Source organism: Helicoverpa armigera, chromosome 17, assembly GCF_030705265.1.
Source record: "Helicoverpa armigera isolate CAAS_96S chromosome 17, ASM3070526v1, whole genome shotgun sequence".
Lineage (NCBI taxonomy): Eukaryota > Metazoa > Arthropoda > Insecta > Lepidoptera > Noctuidae > Helicoverpa > Helicoverpa armigera.
The window spans coordinates 9,886,328-9,903,966 of NC_087136.1; the positions used below are offsets into that span (position 1 = coordinate 9,886,328).

The 17,639-nt window shown below is 35.9% G+C and overlaps 3 protein-coding genes across 4 annotated transcripts; 2 read left to right on the plus strand and 1 right to left on the minus strand.

Annotated features, from left to right (window-relative positions):
* Positions 1-2,452: 2,452 nt before the first annotated feature.
* Positions 2,453-5,929, plus strand: LOC110378852 (D-amino-acid oxidase). Its single transcript, XM_021338263.3, has 8 exons — positions 2,453-2,759; positions 3,166-3,269; positions 3,523-3,726; positions 4,043-4,268; positions 4,534-4,598; positions 4,972-5,086; positions 5,336-5,444; positions 5,712-5,929. Exons 1-8 carry the CDS (start codon positions 2,676-2,678, stop codon positions 5,816-5,818), a joined length of 1,014 nt encoding a protein of 337 aa, XP_021193938.3. The 5' UTR covers positions 2,453-2,675; the 3' UTR covers positions 5,819-5,929.
* Positions 5,794-11,318, minus strand: LOC110378854 (omega-amidase NIT2). 2 transcript variants are annotated; one of them, XM_049846661.2, is made up of 6 exons: positions 10,601-11,318; positions 9,570-9,716; positions 8,838-9,022; positions 7,781-7,949; positions 7,021-7,254; positions 5,794-6,649 (listed from the first exon to the last, which is right to left on the minus strand). In XM_049846661.2, exons 1-6 carry the CDS (start codon positions 10,611-10,613, stop codon positions 6,552-6,554), a joined length of 846 nt encoding a protein of 281 aa, XP_049702618.1. In that variant the 5' UTR covers positions 10,614-11,318; the 3' UTR covers positions 5,794-6,551. The 2 variants fall into 2 exon arrangements, with proteins under 2 accessions (XP_049702618.1, XP_049702617.1); XM_049846660.2 differs by having other exon boundaries at positions 10,484-10,699.
* Positions 11,298-17,360, plus strand: LOC135118058 (uncharacterized). Its single transcript, XM_064039000.1, has 5 exons — positions 11,298-11,347; positions 12,776-12,973; positions 13,242-13,418; positions 14,373-15,500; positions 16,209-17,360. The coding sequence occupies exons 1-4, from the start codon at positions 11,299-11,301 to the stop codon at positions 14,537-14,539; spliced, it is 591 nt and encodes a 196-aa protein (XP_063895070.1). The 5' UTR covers position 11,298; the 3' UTR covers positions 14,540-15,500; positions 16,209-17,360.
* Positions 17,361-17,639: the final 279 nt, after the last annotated feature.

Here is a 17,639-nt window from a genome sequence, read left to right on the forward strand (position 1 = left end):
AAATAAGTGCTTTCAATCAGAAGAAAGAACTAGATTGGTTAAGTTTCAAAAACAAAGAAAGGAACACAAGTGTATGACGAGATTAAATAAAATAAAATAAAAATAAAAATAGCCTTTATTCAGACCTTGTTTACAGTATACAATCTTAATCTACAACTCTGACGAGTTGATGACACCAACGACCTGGTCTGTTTGCCCAACTTTGGCAAAGGCCTCCTCCATTTCCTTCCACTCTGCTCTGTTTTGGGCTCTTCTAGTCCATATATTCCCTGCTATGCTTTTAATTTCGTCATCCCATCTTCGGTACTGTCTTCCTCGATTTCTTTTCTTGTCCCTAGGGTACCAAGATATTATGTTTTTGTTCCACTTGTCATTGCCTCTGACTATGTGGCCGGACCATTTCCACTTTAGTTTTCTTATTCTAGTTGTGACATTCTCAATTTTCATGCGCCTTCGGATAGTGGTGTTTCTTATTCTATCAGATTTTCTTATATTTAGCATGCTTCTTTGCATTGCCGTCTGACACGTTTCGAGTTTCTTATATAGCGCTTTGGTGAGAGCCCATGTCTCGCAGCCATATGTCAAGACTGGGAGTATACAAGTGTTATACAGTTTTGTTTTGACGTACGTTTTGATTTCTGTATTCTTCATTATTTCCTTAAACCCCCAGTAGCGTTTCCATGCATTTCCAATCCTTGTGTCGATTTCTTTTGTCATTATATCAGTGACCGAGATTTGTTGGCCCAAGTAAGTGTATTCTTTTACAAACTCTACTGGTTCGGCGTTTAAAAGAATAGTGTCTTCCAGTGCGTTTGTCATGGCTTTGGTTTTTGAAGTGTTCATCGTCAGACCTACCTTGCGGCTTTCTCTATCCAGATCAGTGATCATGTATTGTAGTTGGTCTTTGCTCCTTGCCAGTATTATTATGTCATCAGCGAACCTCAAGTGTGTAAGATTTTCGCCATTTATGTTAAGTCCGTAGTGGTCCCATTCCAGTCTCCGAAAGATATCTTCCAGTACAGCTGTGAATAATTTAGGTGACAGTGGATCTCCCTGGCGTACGCCTCTGTTTATGTTTATTTGTTTCCCTTGTTTCTCTAGTTTTATTCTTGCTGTACTGTTAGTGTATATGCTTTTTAAAATCCTAATATATTTCTGGTCGACTCCTTGTTTCTTCAGACATTGCCAGATACTGTTGTGTTCTATTGAGTCAAATGCCTTGTTGAAATCGATGAAGCAACAGTAGAAGGGCACTTTAAACTATTTGGCTTTTTCAAAAAGTTGTCTGACCGTTAGTATATGGTCCAATGTTGAATAGCCTGACCGGAAGCCAGCCTGTTCCTTGGGCTGGTTTTCATCAAGAGTTTTGGTTATTCGCCTTAAGACAATTTTTGCAAAAATTTTGTAAATGTTCGACATTAGGCTTATTGGTCTGTAGTTGTTAATTTCTCCTTTGTCACCCTTTTTATGGAGTAGGATTATTGTTGATGTAGTCCACTGTGCAGGAATTTCCTCGGTGTGCAATATGTCGTTGAAAATGTGTTTAAGTAGTGGTACTAGCTCGTTTTTACAATCTGTAAGTAATTCGTTGCTGATATTATCAGGGCCGGGAGCTTTATCCTTCTTCTGTGATGACGAGATTAGAACAATCAATTAATCTAAAATCAAAATACGATCCTGTTTAATTATTAGCTTTTGTTTACCCTATTACCGGTTATTTCAAAAGGATCATAGATCCAAATACCTAGTTTCCGAAAAAAAAACTAAATAAAACAAATGCTTTGCTGAAATTGGCGAAGGTGTTTGTCCCAATGGGATAAGGATATATTTTTTGCAAAATCTTGATATAAATGTTGTCATTTAGATTTAAAGCCTAAACCTCAGTTTATAAGACTTGTGATGGGTCTTTTATGAACCCACTGTACAAAGGGATCCATTCATGCAACTGATCTATATATCGATGTACCTATCAATATTTACACAACGGACGGCTTATCGAAAGCAATTAAATTAATCGTTTGTTTAATTTGCTACTGCTTTTATTTATGTTTTATCGCGAAGCTATTAGTTACTTGTTAAGAATTGCCAAATATTATTTTATTGTGACAAAATGTTTATGGACATTGAACATTGAACTCTTCAAGGGGTGACGAAATGTTTATGAACATTGAACTTTTAATCAACGATAACTCATTTCAACTATTTCGGAAAAACTCGAAAAGTTGGGCAATGTCCAACGCATAGGTACTTACTCTGCGAGAATGAGACACCCCTTTTGTTAACGACGTCAAAAATCATCACATGACCCCTCCCTCTGTGGGTTAGCAGCGGCGAGGGAGTGTCAGACTCTTACTGACTAAAAACCGTCGTGTTCCGTCGTAGGCCTTTTATGTACCAGGCCGCGGTAACTCTTTCGAACAATCCCGCAGCCCCAGCAGACCTTGGTTCTGTTGGGCCTCGCTGGGGAGCGAGACACCCCTTAACTAGTCAAAATGGGTAAAGTACCCAGTCGATAGCAAAACAAAGCATAACAATACGGTATAAATCCACCTCTGAACTTTAACGATAAGATACTATAAATTACAGAATAGTTCTCAGTATGATACAAACGAGCATTGAAAGGTAACACTGCTTAACTGTGGTCCACTCAAACGTAGACTCGAGGGTTGTTCAAAATGGTGAAAATTGTGGTCTTGGGCGCTGGTGTGATCGGCGTGGCGTCTGCAGTTAAAATAAAGGAGAAGTATAAGGATTGTGAAGTAAGTACAGATTTATTTTTGAAGATTATGCTCAGTTCTTTAGTAAGAATATCGAATTGATGGATTTTAGAGAAGTCTTATGCAGTCCTAGGCCTCTTAAAACCCTTGATACGGCCTCCTTTGATCAATGTTAGTGAAGTCTCAAAAGTCACCATCAGCGTATAATTTTTCACTTAGGTATTTATATTACTTATTTTCCGCGCTTTTCGCAATTCGGTTGTTAGAAACAGAATTCCTTTCGCTCTTTAGATTTATCTATATATTTTTACTGCATCTCTTCCTTGCTGTTTAATAAATAGCCGAATATGCCAATTTAAAATAGCCAGAATGTTGCCTGACCGCGAAACTATTATGTGATATGTTTTGCTCGTGTGTCTTTATTTATTTACGCTGTATTCAATATCAGGTGGTGTTGATGTCAAGCGAATTTTCCCCGAACACCACTGGAGACGGTTCGGGTGGTCTATGGTACCCATACCTTTGTGGAGACACGCCCACCGAACTTATCGAGTACGTATTCTTCGCCAAATGATTAAGTTTATATGGAATAGAAAACTTTCGTGCTAGCTATTCTAGCATAGATATCCTATCCTCGTACCTATCTATTTTTTTCGAAATGGTCCCATATACAAAAAATGGATACTGGATATGCATAATGGATACATCCATTAATTAACAACAGCTTAATCTTTGATAATTTCATTAGATGATACATTAAATTAATCTTAGGTACAGATGTATTTAATAAGTTTTACAATTTTAGGAAATGGGGAATAGAAACCTACGAATTCCTTCAAGATTTATGGCGAACAGCAGGCATCGGCGTCTGCATGATACCTATCTACAGTTTCTATAGAAACAAGGAGTCGTTCAGTAGACCTGACTGGAGGGATATGGTGCAAGAATACCATGAGCTCGATGATAAGCAGCTGGAGTTCTATAATCGGATGTATTCTGCTAAATATGCGTAAGTTAGCATTTCTTATAGGTCCCAGTGCTTGTTAAGACTAATCTTCCAGTGAGCCAAAGTAAGAGAAGGGATCGCTTAATAGAATCCGGAATTCAAAAAAGTTGGCGAATATCTGCCTCCCTTTATTGGATAATTAGCATACATCGGGCTGGCTGACAAATCCGAGAAAACAATATTTCTTGCTAAAATACCGAGAATAACGACATAAGTCTTCATACATATCTCCTGTCGCCCGTTGTCTTCTAGGAAGTAGGTAACAACCTAATTAACATCACATCTCCCTACATAATTTAATGGAGTCCTTTATTTTCAGAGCCGGCCTAACCTTCAAAACATTCGTGATATCCCCACCAGTCTTACTCACATACCTTACCAAGAGATTCGAGCGAGCGGGCGGGACTCTTGTCCAAGCAAAGTTGACATCACTTCAGGACCCAATACTGGACGGTTTTGATGTGGTGGTGAACTGCACTGGTCTGGGAGCCAGGGTGCTCGTGCCTGATGATAGAGTCGTGCCTGTTAGGGGACAGATTGCCAAAGTAAGTTCTCTTCTGATTAGCCTTTTTGTTACCTTGTTGGCAGTTGTTGGGATAGTCTGCCATTTTAAACGGGGGCTCCAGTGTTTTAAATAGAGTGACTGCCCATCTGATCTCCTTAACCCTTACTTGGGTATGCCGATATCTTATTGTAGGACTTGGTTTTCACTTGACAGACTTTCTGGCTATACCCGTAGGAACCCCTATGTTCAAAAGATGTAGGTAGGTACCAGATAAAATAATTGTACCTAACTCATTTCTTCCGTAGGTGAAAGCTCCGTGGATCAAAGAAGCCGTCATCGATCACGAAGGTGGTAACTACCTAATACCCAAGTAAGTTCACAAGTATTTTCTATGTATGTAAGATATTCCTTTGTGCTTGCAGCTAGGATCCCGCTAAAATATCTTCTTCCTGCCCTGATCCCAAGGATTTTCATCATTTGGAGTTAGCGAGAAGGTTTTCCGCTTCCATTCCTCTCTGTCAGCCATGACACTAACATCCACACCCTTCCAAAGGTAATATACAGAAAGAAAGCTAGGAGCCGATCTAAGAGCGCTATGGGCGGTGGTCCATTCTGGTAACAGGGACATAAAGCAAGCAGATTTAAGCAATCTGAAGCTGTTACCAGCTCTCTTTCTGTACACGGGCTTGAGTTTCAGAGGTCCATATTTTTTTGTTTTTCACCGCTTATTTTCTAATTTGCAGTGCGGACACGTGCGTGTTGGGCGGCACACATCAGAATGACTTCAGCACGGAAATTTACCCTGAAGACACGGAGTTTATTATGGAGGGATGTAAGAAGATGATGCCTGGGCTTGAAGTAAGTTTCCATATTCAGAATTACATAACTATTAAATAGATTTCTTCTGATATCCGAGTCGAAATTGGTTTCTTTGAAAATGTTATCGTTTCATCCACAGCGAGGGTTCTTTTCGTTGATTTCTATTTGTTTTAAATTACCTTCAAATTTCTGTTTTTTTAAACTTCATGCTAGGTCTTCAAGATGGGGTTTGCCCTGTGTAAGCATAACAACTTTGTACTGTAATGCTATAAGTAATGTCTTTTCCAGCATGCAGAATTAGTAAGTCACTGGGCAGGCTTGAGGCCGGGACGAGATGCAATCCGACTGGAACCAGAGCACAAGAATGGAAAACTCTACATACATAACTATGGACATGGTGAATATTTTTTATGCTCATAAACCTTAACCTCTGAAAGCTTATTATTTAAAAACAGACCAAGATTCGTGTCAGGCAGTCTGATATTTCTGACTTAATTCTGAAGCTGTCTGCTTCATAGTAGACTAATATGAGATTTTCAGATTTTCTACACATGCAAATAACATAATTCAGATAGGCAATGATTGTCTTTCGTAGTCTGTGCTGTGGAATAGACAAATGCGTCTATGATTACTAGATTGTCACATTTGATACTTTTGTTTGCAGGTGGAAGTGGTTTCACCCTATGTTGGGGATGCGGAGAAGAAGTGTTACAAATATTACAAAAAGAATTACACAAAAACAAAAGTTTATGCAGAAATTCAAAACTTTAATAAACATATTACAGTAACACCAACATATAAAATAGTAACATTTAATATATTAAATAGAAATACATAATAAACTTATATTAATACAATAAAATATTAATTGTACTAATTGTTCCCTTTTTATTTAAATACATTTTACCTTAAACCATTTTCGATGGTGTGTCTTGGACAGCATATATTTAAAAATTAATAAGTACTTTGGGATTATTGCATGCTCTTAAAATAAATTGCGTATGCTGTGATTAAACATCATCTAAATCGGTTCAGAAATGCGTGATATACGTACAGAATGAGTTATTTTCTCAATTATAATAAAGAGTAAGAAAGGTTTATAAGTCTGGCAGTGTAAAAGAACCCAAACCATTTTCATACCACTTCCCTTACCTTTACAAACCATTTATTTCCCTTTTAACAGATTGCCATTGGAAAATGAAACTTAACTCCACCACATAGGGTTCACAAACTTCACAACTGATAATTTACTCGTTGTCATTCTAACATCATTCTTTTAGCGTTGTAATAAGACACAATTTTGCACAAATTATTATTCTGTCAAAAAGTAAAGTACGGTAGACAGCACATCAGTGGTAACTGTCATGCACCTTAACTCAATAGTAATAAGTACGATTTTCCTATAAAACTGTTACCACTGACCTGAAGTTGACATGGTTTGACGAGAATCTTTTGTGAACTTTGGTTGTGACGTGACTTATAATGGCCGAATGTGTCATAAATGTCAGTTCTCATCGTGTGTGCTGATGGTATCGTATATGTCTGTTCTTCTCTGACTCCTCACGGGGATTTGACTTCTTACTTCTTCTACCATTCTCAGATCTAGAAATAATGATACAATTATTATATGTAGTCTTCATTGTAAATTGGTACGTTTGTACAATAATTTGGGAATAAGCAGTCGTTAGTGCAAAGCTTCAATATATTTTTTTACAAATTACAAATCAACAATTTTCGTACACAACAGTCTATCGTAATATATGTATGGTTGGATATTCCACTTCCAAATTGCATCCAAATTCTAACATTATTTTTCCTTTAACAAAAAATTGTATACTGAACGGGAATCAAAATAGTTTCTCTTTTACAAAATTTTAGTTAAGTTTAGATCTTTTTTGTTAAACCTCATCGCCACAACCTATAAGAAAATCGAACATAAGAGAATGAAACCCAAAAATTGAAGACAAACTCACCAATATCAGCACACAACAACCCAGGCTTCTCATCCAACTCCTGCACCACTTTCCCCCAAGGATCGATCAGCATGGAGTGTCCCCACGCCACATACTCCGCCTTCGTGTCCCGCGCGGGGCTCACGAGGGCCACCCACAGCTGCAGGTCGTTAGCGCGGGCTCGGCCCAGCAGCTCCCAGTGTCGGGGACCTGTCGTCATGTTGAACGCTCCCGGGTATATTAGGACGGAACATCCTGGAATTGAGGGTAGAGATTTGAAGTTGTTGCTGAAGTACATATTATAGCAGAGATAAATGATCTCTCTGATGGGTTTCTCGAGTTTTTTTTATTCATATAGGGAATAAACTATCGAGTTGGGGAGGGTTGTTAACTAAGACGCGATCCAAGAGTTCTCGATGACGGGGACCTGTCGTCATGTTAAACGCTCCCGGGTACTTTGGTGGTCAAGGTCGTAAAATAAACAACTGATTCAATTAATCCTATCATCATCACAAGTAAAATTGGGATTCGTTGCATTGGTATTGCGCAAGCCACCTACTAAGGCTCGACGTTAGTTTTATCTTAAAGAAATACCATGGGTAACCAGGTCAGCCACAAAATATTTGAGATATTAAAGCTATATCCTGTCACATTATATTTTTTTTTTTACTACAGAAGCGATTATTAGATCTTATTTATTTTACACCCATAAGATAACTTGCAAATTGGCATTCACTAGAAACAAATCAACTTAGCATACAACACAAGCTACACAACTAACCTTCTTTAGACATGATCTGCGCCATCTCAAAGAAGCGCAGATCGTAACAGATCCCAAGTCCTATCTTGACGCCGAGGTACTCAAACGTGGTGATGTGGTCTCCGGCCGACAGCACGTCTGACTCCTTGAACGTTATCTTTCCGGGGATATCTATGTCGAATAAGTGCACCTGAAATGTGATTACTGGGTAAGCTTATAAGAGAGCTTCCATTTTCTTGAGTGCCGATTCTGGATTCAGGGTCTGTTCAATCGTCAATGGGGGTGAAATGGTATTTATTTAAGTTACATGCTGGTGGACATAGATTATTCGGTATTATTTAAATTAGTTGCATGTAGACTGAAATGGCACGCAACCATATCTGAAAAACTCCATGGAAGATCTCGAGCTTTATTAATACAGCATTCTCAGGATTAAGAAGTTTTTTGTCTATTTGTGGCTCGATTTACAAAAAATATATCCATCACCTACATACAGCATCATACTGGGTATTTTTGATTTTATATTTTTTTGTTTAAAGAAACATTCAGTGATAGCTAATGAAATAGTTCTCGCTAAACTCCATGGCGAAACGAAATTTCTTACTCGTGAGTCTACCCTTCCCCACCCCGTCATTCCCTAATAACTAGTAATGACGACCTACGTGGCGAAGAAAATTAAGGGAGAACTATTTATTTATTCACAAGGCACACCAACAACTTATTTACAATTGCCTATGCAAATATAAATTTTCAATTTTTAAATAAATAAATGAGTTACAGTACAGGCATGCATAACACTCACAGAGAATACTGTGGTTGGCTGTAAAAAACTTAAATACTTTTTGAAATTAATAAAATTAAATTACTTAAACTACACCTTCCTATCACTTTCGTCGCCCAGTGGACAGCTCAGGATGGACGCGGGGTAGGTAGGCCCCGGAAGAGATGGCCTGACGATCTAGACACCTATCGTCGAGACTGGTGGACTCGGTCGAAAGATCGAGAAGTGTGGAAGCAACATGGCAACATGCCTTTGCCCAGCAGTGGGATATTATAGGCAATAAAAATATTAATATACCTTCCTATGCTGCGCGACGAGGTTCCCGCAGTTATCCCATACAGTGCAAGTATTGTACAGATAGCAGCCAGCTCGCTCCGGCAGCGTGCCACCCACCACGCACACGCCGGCGGACCTCGCCGCCTCCTGTAGGGCAAGCGACGTCTCCCCGTCCGGCACAGTCTCGGCGTATTCTTTGAAGTATTCTGAAACATTTTATATAGAAGTTAGAAGTACTGCAGTTTACATTGTCTGTGGCATCTTCTGTTCTTCCCAATCAGCCCCAAAACCTGTACCATCCTCAACCTACTTAAATATCGATAATGATAATGCTGTTTGCGTGGCGAAACACTAGGCATCCAAAATCTAAAGTTGACTGCCATTGACTTGCCAGTATTGCTGGTTAAATATGCATTACATTATTTTTGCAGATAGTTGGTTTTTGGCAATTATTGCTGTTAGATTGCTTGATGTTATTTTAATATCAATGTCTGTAACTTTATCAGTATCCTATGCTCAATTTATCTATCTATACCAATATTATAAAGCTGAAGAGTTTGTTTGTTTCAACACACTAATCTCAGGAAATACTAGTCTAATTTGAGAAATTCCTTCAATGGTAGATAGCCCATTTAACGAGGAAGGCTACAGACTACTTTTTATCCAGATTCCTGCAGAGGTTTCCAAGGGATGCTGGTGAACTGCTGACAAAAGCTGGTTTATAATATAGTGTAATAATTAATATGAACTTACTAGTCCCATAAGGGGCATTAAAGCACTCTGGTAATGCCACTAGCTGTGCACCGTTCTCTTTGGCTTTGTGAATCTGTTGGACTGCAGCTGCTACATTCTTCTTCTTGTCCATGCCCACGGCCATTTGGACCAGGGCTATCCTTAACCCTGGAACATAGACAATAGAGTGATCTTTGCAAAAATATAATGTAAAATGAGAAACATCAAAGTTTAGTTTTGTCTAGCGAAATAATGTTCTTATTAGGTATTGAGTATTCTGTGAGTTTTAGAAGAACTGCTTTTTCAGAGGGTAGTGTAGTGATTGCCTGAATTGATGGTATACATCAAGTTGTTCTCATCAAATCATTGTTTTTTTGAATGTCATTTCTTTTACTGTAGTAGACTAACAGTTTCAAGGTTCCTACTTATGCTTTAAAATGTTTGTCATTTTAAAGATTGTTGTTTGTTATGTTACCAACAACGTTTAAAAATGTACATTTACATAGAGATTGTATATCTCTTGAAAACTTATCAAACATACACTAAGATCCTCATTTAATTTCACTCTGAGAGATAACTTTGTTTTATATAACAAATGAAGCATTAATAACAATGTCATAAAGTTTTTAATTCCTTGATAATACAATCTGAGGTCATTGTCACATAAAGATATCATTGTGCAACTATGAATAAGTACTTAATTTAGCACAATGATGGTATATTAAAACAATGTATTTTCCTTTGCGTGCAATAAACTGGAAAATAAATAAGTACTATTACATGAGTTATGGTAATTCACGCCGCTAACGATAGCTTGGTTACCTTTCAAAACTACGTGAATAATTAGAGACATGTGTTAGTAGGAATATTTTTACTATAAATAGTGATTAGCAGAAGAATTCAGCAACTTTTATTAACTAACAGAAATACTGTACCACCAAGATTTAGTATAGGTTTTTGTAAAAACCGTGGATGCGCCGCATCGGGAGTAGACGGGGACGCGGACATTTTGCGGACGCGGTTAGACTTTAACTACACTATCAGTTGTTTACCTCTTTGGAGCATGTTCGTATCGTACGTACGATTATGATATTATTGTGATTCTAACTGTAATATCAGAGAATAGGTATTCAAAGCACAACACGATACGACCCAATCATGGGGATGCAACTGAAGTACAATAATTTTCTGAGGTTTTTTTTTAGAAATGCGCCATCTAGTGACGGATGCCCCGTAACTTGGGTATTTGTACTTCGTTTTAGTCACTAGATGTCACTGCACCTTAGACCGATATTTCATCGATTTAATAACAAATCTAAAAAAAGTTTTGTGATTAGAAATATTAACAAATATTGTAATTAAATAATTTTATGATTTATTTTTAATTCTTTTTTATCTATGAGGACGTCTTAGTTAATCACAATAATCACACTACTTGAAACCACTTGAAACACTGACGATTGACATTGACAGTCGACCATACTTTTAAATTAAACCGTTTTCCGTTTTCTAACGTGTTGGTTTATTCTGAGTGTTATTTTCTGGTTTTTTTATTACGATTGTTGCGTGTTCCTGGACTCTGATACTGACTGCTTCTGTGATTGACCTGGCTTCGTATTTTGGACCTGTGATCTACTGCATTTTCATTGACCCGGCTTTGTATTTTGGAACCTCGATCGACTGCTTTTACATTGACCCGGCACCGTATTTAGGACTAGAAAATGCGTCCAGTGGATCGTCTTAGGGCGGAATGCCATCAACGTCAAGATATAAGTGCTACTTTGATTGTGACAATGACGGTAAGTTCAAAACTTTTAACTTTATAATGCACGTAATTTATCTTTTGCTGATAGGCTGCACAATATCCATTATTGTCATCCGTGCAATCTGTGGTCATCATAGTCCTTGAGTCATCAAAATCTAAGATGCACTACCACACACACTCCTGTCCTGACCCTACACAAACAATTGAAACTGCACATTAACTTTTATATCCAATCAAAAGACTCGGAATCTACGTATAAGACAAAGCCCGCTCTAGACGACCCTCTGACCAAATAACTTCATCAGGTTTTAAAACTATGATTTTACAGTGGCGTAGCATGGGATTCCGCCGCCAGCAGGTATATTTAGCTGCCGGTCAGTGGGTAGTCTTAGGGGCGAGCCCCCTTATTTAGGTACTTATTTAAATTCAAATGACTACAATTTAATAAAATTCTAAAGATGGTTTTGGCAAGAAAGAATTATTATTGATATCGACTCATGACCAGGTGCGGTCTCAGCCCATGATTTTGGGATTCACTAGGGTGCTGGAAGGAATACTTTCAGAAATTGTTACTGGCTCTCTTTGATATGTAGTGCAGCAGTGTGAAAATTTTAGCATCCTACCTAGGATTTTGTTGATTCATACACTAATGATCTATGTATAACTTTGTCGATTCATACAGCATGCAACAATATTTTTTGCAAACTAGGATATGTTAGATTTTCCTTTAAAGCTCAAAAAACATAAAGCCTTGTGTGGACTAAGCATTTATTGTCAAATTAAACGAAAACAAGCAGATGTAAAAATTCAAGAGCGAGTCGAAAAATTTAGTACCCTGCCTGCCTGATAGGTTAGATCTTCTTTAGTAGACAAGAAGTTATTGGGAGGTAGGCTAGAAGTATAGATAGATATCTATCTATCTTGTTGTATTTGTTATGGTGGTGGTGGTGGTATCTATACACACTATGTACACCATAACAAATTACAATTTAAAACTTAATAACTAAAAGGGTGTAACAATGGTGGTCTTATCGCTAAAAGCGATCTTTTACAGACAACCTTTAATGTATAGTGACTCTTCTCAAGAAAATTGTATTATGGGTGGCATAAATAGGAACTGACAATGTAAAGGCGGCAAAAATGCCTTTGCCTCTACTGTCAACGCTATCAGCTTCTACTTGGCTTGATGCTGCAGCTAGGCGGCGGTGCCGGCCCCTAGAGTAGCGCCACCCAGGGCCATGGCCCCTCGGCACCCCATGCTATGCTACTGTGATTTTATTTACTTCAACTGTGGTGTTCCTGTTCTAGTACTGCTAGACCTCAGCTATTATTTCTAGTGTTAGATTAATATTCAAGGATGGTATCACAGTACATTACTAAAATTTTATACATATGATGATGATATCTATTACGGTATTTTAATGAGAGTGAGTTGTTCATGTATAAAACTTCTTGATTTCAGGCCCATTGCACCGATTTCCTAAACCTGAATACCCACATTTGGAAAAGTTTAACTCGTGGAAAAAAGTACTAGATAAAGCTTTACAAGAGAAAGGCGACATCTACATTTATAACCAAATTCGATTTTGCGACAGACATTTTGAAGAGTGTTACCGTTCAGCCAGTCACCGACTTACTCCAAATGCAATACCAACTCTAGGTACCTACTATTTAGATGTCTTATGTTATTTAAATCTTAATAGAAACAAAACCACATTTCTTTGCCTTCGCTGTAATAACAAAATTGTTCCTCAAATATTAAATAAAATTTTCTACTGAATAATCTAATCCTAATTAGAAGAAAATAAAATGAATATTATATACCAAAAATAATTGATGCAACATGCTATCTTCTAAGAATTAAATGAATATTGTTCTATATTCTACATAATTATACAGTAACTATAAATAATTTCATCCTTTTGCAGATTTATCTACATTACCAGTTGGTCAAACTCTTGAAGGTCCATCGGGACATGTCGAGGCAGACATGTCGAATTTATTAAACATTTCGCAAGATAAACTTGCTGTCATTGAGCCATCCAGCTCTACCCACTATCATAGTGATGTACAGAATGCATTACAGACAGCTGAACGCCCTAAAGGTAAATATTTTTATTGACAATTGACCTTTGACTTGTAACATTAGGTTTTTCTTTCCATCATCAGGATTCCAATTTGTTTCCACTGTAGGGTCATAAAACTTCTTGCAGAGAGAGAGTGGGCATTTAAGCGTACATAGGGAAATAAGGACAGAGAAAGCGACTTTGTTTTATACTATGTAGTGAAGCCTATGTGTTATTACATTTTTTATAAGCTATATTACTGTAAAGTTTCATCTAAATCCGTTTAGTAGTTTTCGCGGGAAAGAGGAACAAACATCCTCACAACATTTATAATATTAGTACTAGTATAGGATTATTTCATACTAACTGCGTCCCGCGGTTTCACCCGCGTATACCGGAATAAAAAATAGCCTATGTCTAATTCCAGGGTATAAGCTATCTACATACCAAATTTCATCCAAAGCCGTTCAGTAGTTTTTCGTGAAAGAGTAACAAACATCATCCAAACTTACAAACTTTCGCGTTTATAATTTTAGGTAGGATTATTTCCGCACTTGCAGGAATCAATAAATGTAAGACAATAACAAATCTCCGAACTTGTAAACCTGAATTAAATGGATTAATAATAATAACTTGATATAATCCTACAACTTATGTGTCATAATAATTATTCATCCAAATAGCTAGTTCTAACCATCCATACCATTTTTTTCGTTGGTAGAAAAGGCCCAAAATGTATGGAGTCTGAATGATCTTCTTTATATCCATTTTGTTTACCCATAAAATCCCCATAAAAATATTTATCAAGCTTGTATCTGCTGTTGTAGGAAGTCTCCACTTTTTGTATCTGTTCCTCGAAGCCTACCTATTCCAATCTCTGGTCATAATATAATAACAGAACAATATTATGTAACATATTTTTATCACAATTCTATTAAAACTTTGTGTAACACTATTTCTTTGATCTGAGGTGTAACATAATTTAAATTACAGGTTCTAGGAAAAGAGGGACTTGTCAATATTTAAAACGAGTCGTCACCTCCAAAGAGAAGGAGATAATAAAGTTAAAACAGAAAGTATTGAAGCTGAAAAGAAATATAAGGAACAAAATAACAAGAAACTCTCTGCAAGGAAAATTTCCACATCAAAATCATTTTTGAAAGAGTTAAATAAAATGCCTGCAACAATAAAAATATTTACTTCCCTCCAAATGAAATGGAAAAAGAAACCACGAGGCAGGCGATTTACATTTAACGAAAAAATCATGGCATTGACCATTTACAAACAGAGTCAGAAAGCTTACAACCTCATGCGAAAAATGTTTGTCTTGCCATCAAAGCGCAGCCTACAAAAAATGTTGAGTAAATTTGAACTGAAACCAGGCTTCAATCCTGATATATTTAAAATTTAAAAGCTACAGTAGCAAAATTGCCGGCAGAAAAAAAGTTGGTCAATTTACTGTTTGATGAGGTATCATTGGCTCCGGGTGTTTTTTACAACCCTGCCCTAAAACAGATAACTGGTTTTGAAGATTTTGGGCACAGACAAACAAAAAAACTCGCAGATCATGCCTTGGTCTTTATGATCAAGGGTATAAAAGCAAAGTGAAACAACCTTTATGCTTTTCATTTTGCCAAGGTGCCACGAAAAGGACGATTTAAAGAAGCTGATCAAAACAATAATAAAAGAAATCTCCAATACTGGATTGATAGTTATTGCCACTATATGTGACCAATCAGCCACAAATATTTCTGTGATAAAAGTCTTCAAGAAGACACAAAACGCAAATATTTACAAGAGGGTAATGAATATAGGACCCAAGCCTTCGAGTTTGAAGACCAAAAGGTCTTCCCATTATTTGATCCTCCACATCTTTTAAAGGGAATGAGAAATAATTTACTCGCCAAACATTTGAAATTTGTACAAGATGGGAAAACAAAGTATGCAAAGTGGGAACATTTGGAGATGCTGTTGAAGTTAGATGTTGGGGATGATGAAATTAGGCTTGTTAATAAATTAACAGAAAACCATGTTAATAAAGAGAAAATTCCAAAATGAAAGTGAAATATGCTGCACAAGTTTTCAGCCAAAGGGTATCATCAGCATTGAGATTCTTAGCAAGTAAGTATGCTTTTATTGTTCTCATTATTTTCTCTATATTTAAAAAATTGCTATTAATTTACTAAATTAGATTTTTATTTTTAATTTACATGTTTTAACCATCTTCATTCTCCACAGACAAATTAGAAAGTTCATTATTTTTCTTTAAAATAATATTAGATGTCCTGGCTACATTTATAAGTTCAAAAATATTTAAAAACAAACAATTGAGATGCTATTTCTCTCGATAAAATTCAAAATAAAAATACAATTCATATCTAATAATTTATCTAAAATTGGCTATGTCAATATTTAAGATGCATAAGATATATTGTTGGAATAACATTATAAATTGAAATGAAATAATAAATTAAAATTATCATATTGAAATAAAAATTTGAGACATTATGAAACTACAAAATATAGTTTAATGTTGGTTTCTTACTAATTATATTTACACCCACAACTATTTACTGAACCAACTGATAAAGACGCACAGTAAATCGTTACTGCCACTTTAAAGTTTGTAAGTTTGTGCCTTTTCGACACAGCCGTGAGGCACACCGTTTAATTTTTTAATTAAATTTTTGTATTTTTGTTTTTTTATTGTGTCCCCTAATCTGGGTCGAATAAATGTATTTTCTTTCTTTTTTCTTTAATTTCGGTCCACAATAGCAAAAAAGATTGATATGAACTGTATTCTAGTACTTATTTAATATATTGTTTCAGAACACAACCTTCTTCCGGCGGAGTGCGAAGAAACTGCTGATTTTCTACTCATTATGGACAAACTATTTGATTCTTTCAATGGACATTCATATACAGGTGATCCAAAAATTTTCAAGGGGTGTGTAATGAATAATTCTCCTCATTTTAGATTATGGACAGAGGTAGTTCCTATATTGGATTCAATGACTTTTAAAACTATAAAAAAAAAACGGGATGGTACAGAAGAAGTAAGATAAAAAGTGCCATCCCTTCAAAATTGGATCCACAATATTAAAACGTTTAAAGAAATGTGGGAGTTTTTAAAAATCAAATATAAAGTTACTAGCCTTTTAACCAGAAATTTCAATCAGGACCCTCTTGAAAATTTTTTTTGTAACATTAGAAGTAATGGGATACGAAATGTTAATCCCTCGTGCCTACAATTTATTAATGCGTTCAAAACTTTGTTACTTAATAATTTAAATTCGCCCCATTCTGTAAGTGCCAACTGTGAAAAAGATGAAAATAAATCACTGCAATCTTTCAAAGATCTTCTTGCTGAAAAACAAAACAATGAAATTGAATTGGTTAGTGGTGATTTTCCTATTGATTCTTTAATTAATACAATGAACCAAATTAAATGGAATGACTCGATTTTGCATGCCGAATCAAAAAAATATGTAGCAGGATACATTGTAAAAAAATCGAAATGTAAAGTGTTCAAAAAATGTGGAACATGTACTAATGATATATTAAGAAAGGAAATTGATTTTGAATCATTTAATTATGAAATAGATTATACGAAAAATCCTTATTTAATGCATGTGATGATTTTATAAAATTATTAAATGAAATATATTATATGATTGTTGCATGTTTACGAGATTCACCTGAAATAAAATATCTGAAAGAAAAATGAAATTTTACATCAATTGCCATTGTGATTTTAGTATAATTACTTGTATAGTTCATAAAAATAAATTAATTGATTTTATAATTAATATGTCAATTAATTTAATCATTCACAGTTGGTGCACCGGGGTTAATAGAATAATTAACGGAAAAATAACAAATTTCGATGTAAATGATGAAATTAAGTTACAAGCATTTAAATATTGTAATACACATAAAAAAAGGAAATAAAATATACTTAGCCGATAAATGTACTCTTTATCTTTTGTTTTTTTATTATCTCCCATAATATTATTGACTAGACTAGAAGTTGGAAACTGAAAACTGGAAACTGGAACTGGAAATTGAAATCACTGTTTTAAATTCAATTTACAGTAAATTGAATTTAAAACAGTGATTTCAATTTTCAAATTTAAAAACATATTTAAGAGAACTCTTGAAAAGCGCCATCTACCCTAACCATACATGAAGTAACCACGCCATCTTGTGACGGGGGCCCGTTAACTTTCACGCTAGTAAGTTGTTTTGAACGATGAGTTG

Bases quoted from the DNA above. Each gene is read 5' to 3' on its own strand.
- LOC110378852 (XM_021338263.3), top strand. From the start codon at position 2,676: ATGGTGAAAATTGTGGTCTTGGGCGCTGGTGTGATCGGCGTGGCGTCT. The intron at 3,727-4,042 runs GTAAGTTAGCAT...CTTTATTTTCAG, and splicing joins ATGTATTCTGCTAAATATGC to AGCCGGCCTAACCTTCAAAA. The intron at 5,445-5,711 runs GTGAATATTTTT...TTTTGTTTGCAG, and splicing joins CATACATAACTATGGACATG to GTGGAAGTGGTTTCACCCTA.
- LOC110378854 (XM_049846660.2), bottom strand. From the start codon at position 10,556: ATGTCCGCGTCCCCGTCTACTCCCGATGCGGCGCATCCACGGTTTTTA. The intron at 9,023-9,569 runs GTAAGTTCATAT...AAAATGTTTCAG, and splicing joins TAATGCCCCTTATGGGACTA to AATACTTCAAAGAATACGCC. The intron at 6,650-7,020 runs GTGAGTTTGTCT...CATTATTTCTAG, and splicing joins GTTGTTGTGTGCTGATATTG to ATCTGAGAATGGTAGAAGAA.
- LOC135118058 (XM_064039000.1), top strand. From the start codon at position 11,299: ATGCCATCAACGTCAAGATATAAGTGCTACTTTGATTGTGACAATGAC. The intron at 11,348-12,775 runs GTAAGTTCAAAA...TCTTGATTTCAG, and splicing joins CTTTGATTGTGACAATGACG to GCCCATTGCACCGATTTCCT. The intron at 13,419-14,372 runs GTAAATATTTTT...TTTAAATTACAG, and splicing joins GACAGCTGAACGCCCTAAAG to GTTCTAGGAAAAGAGGGACT.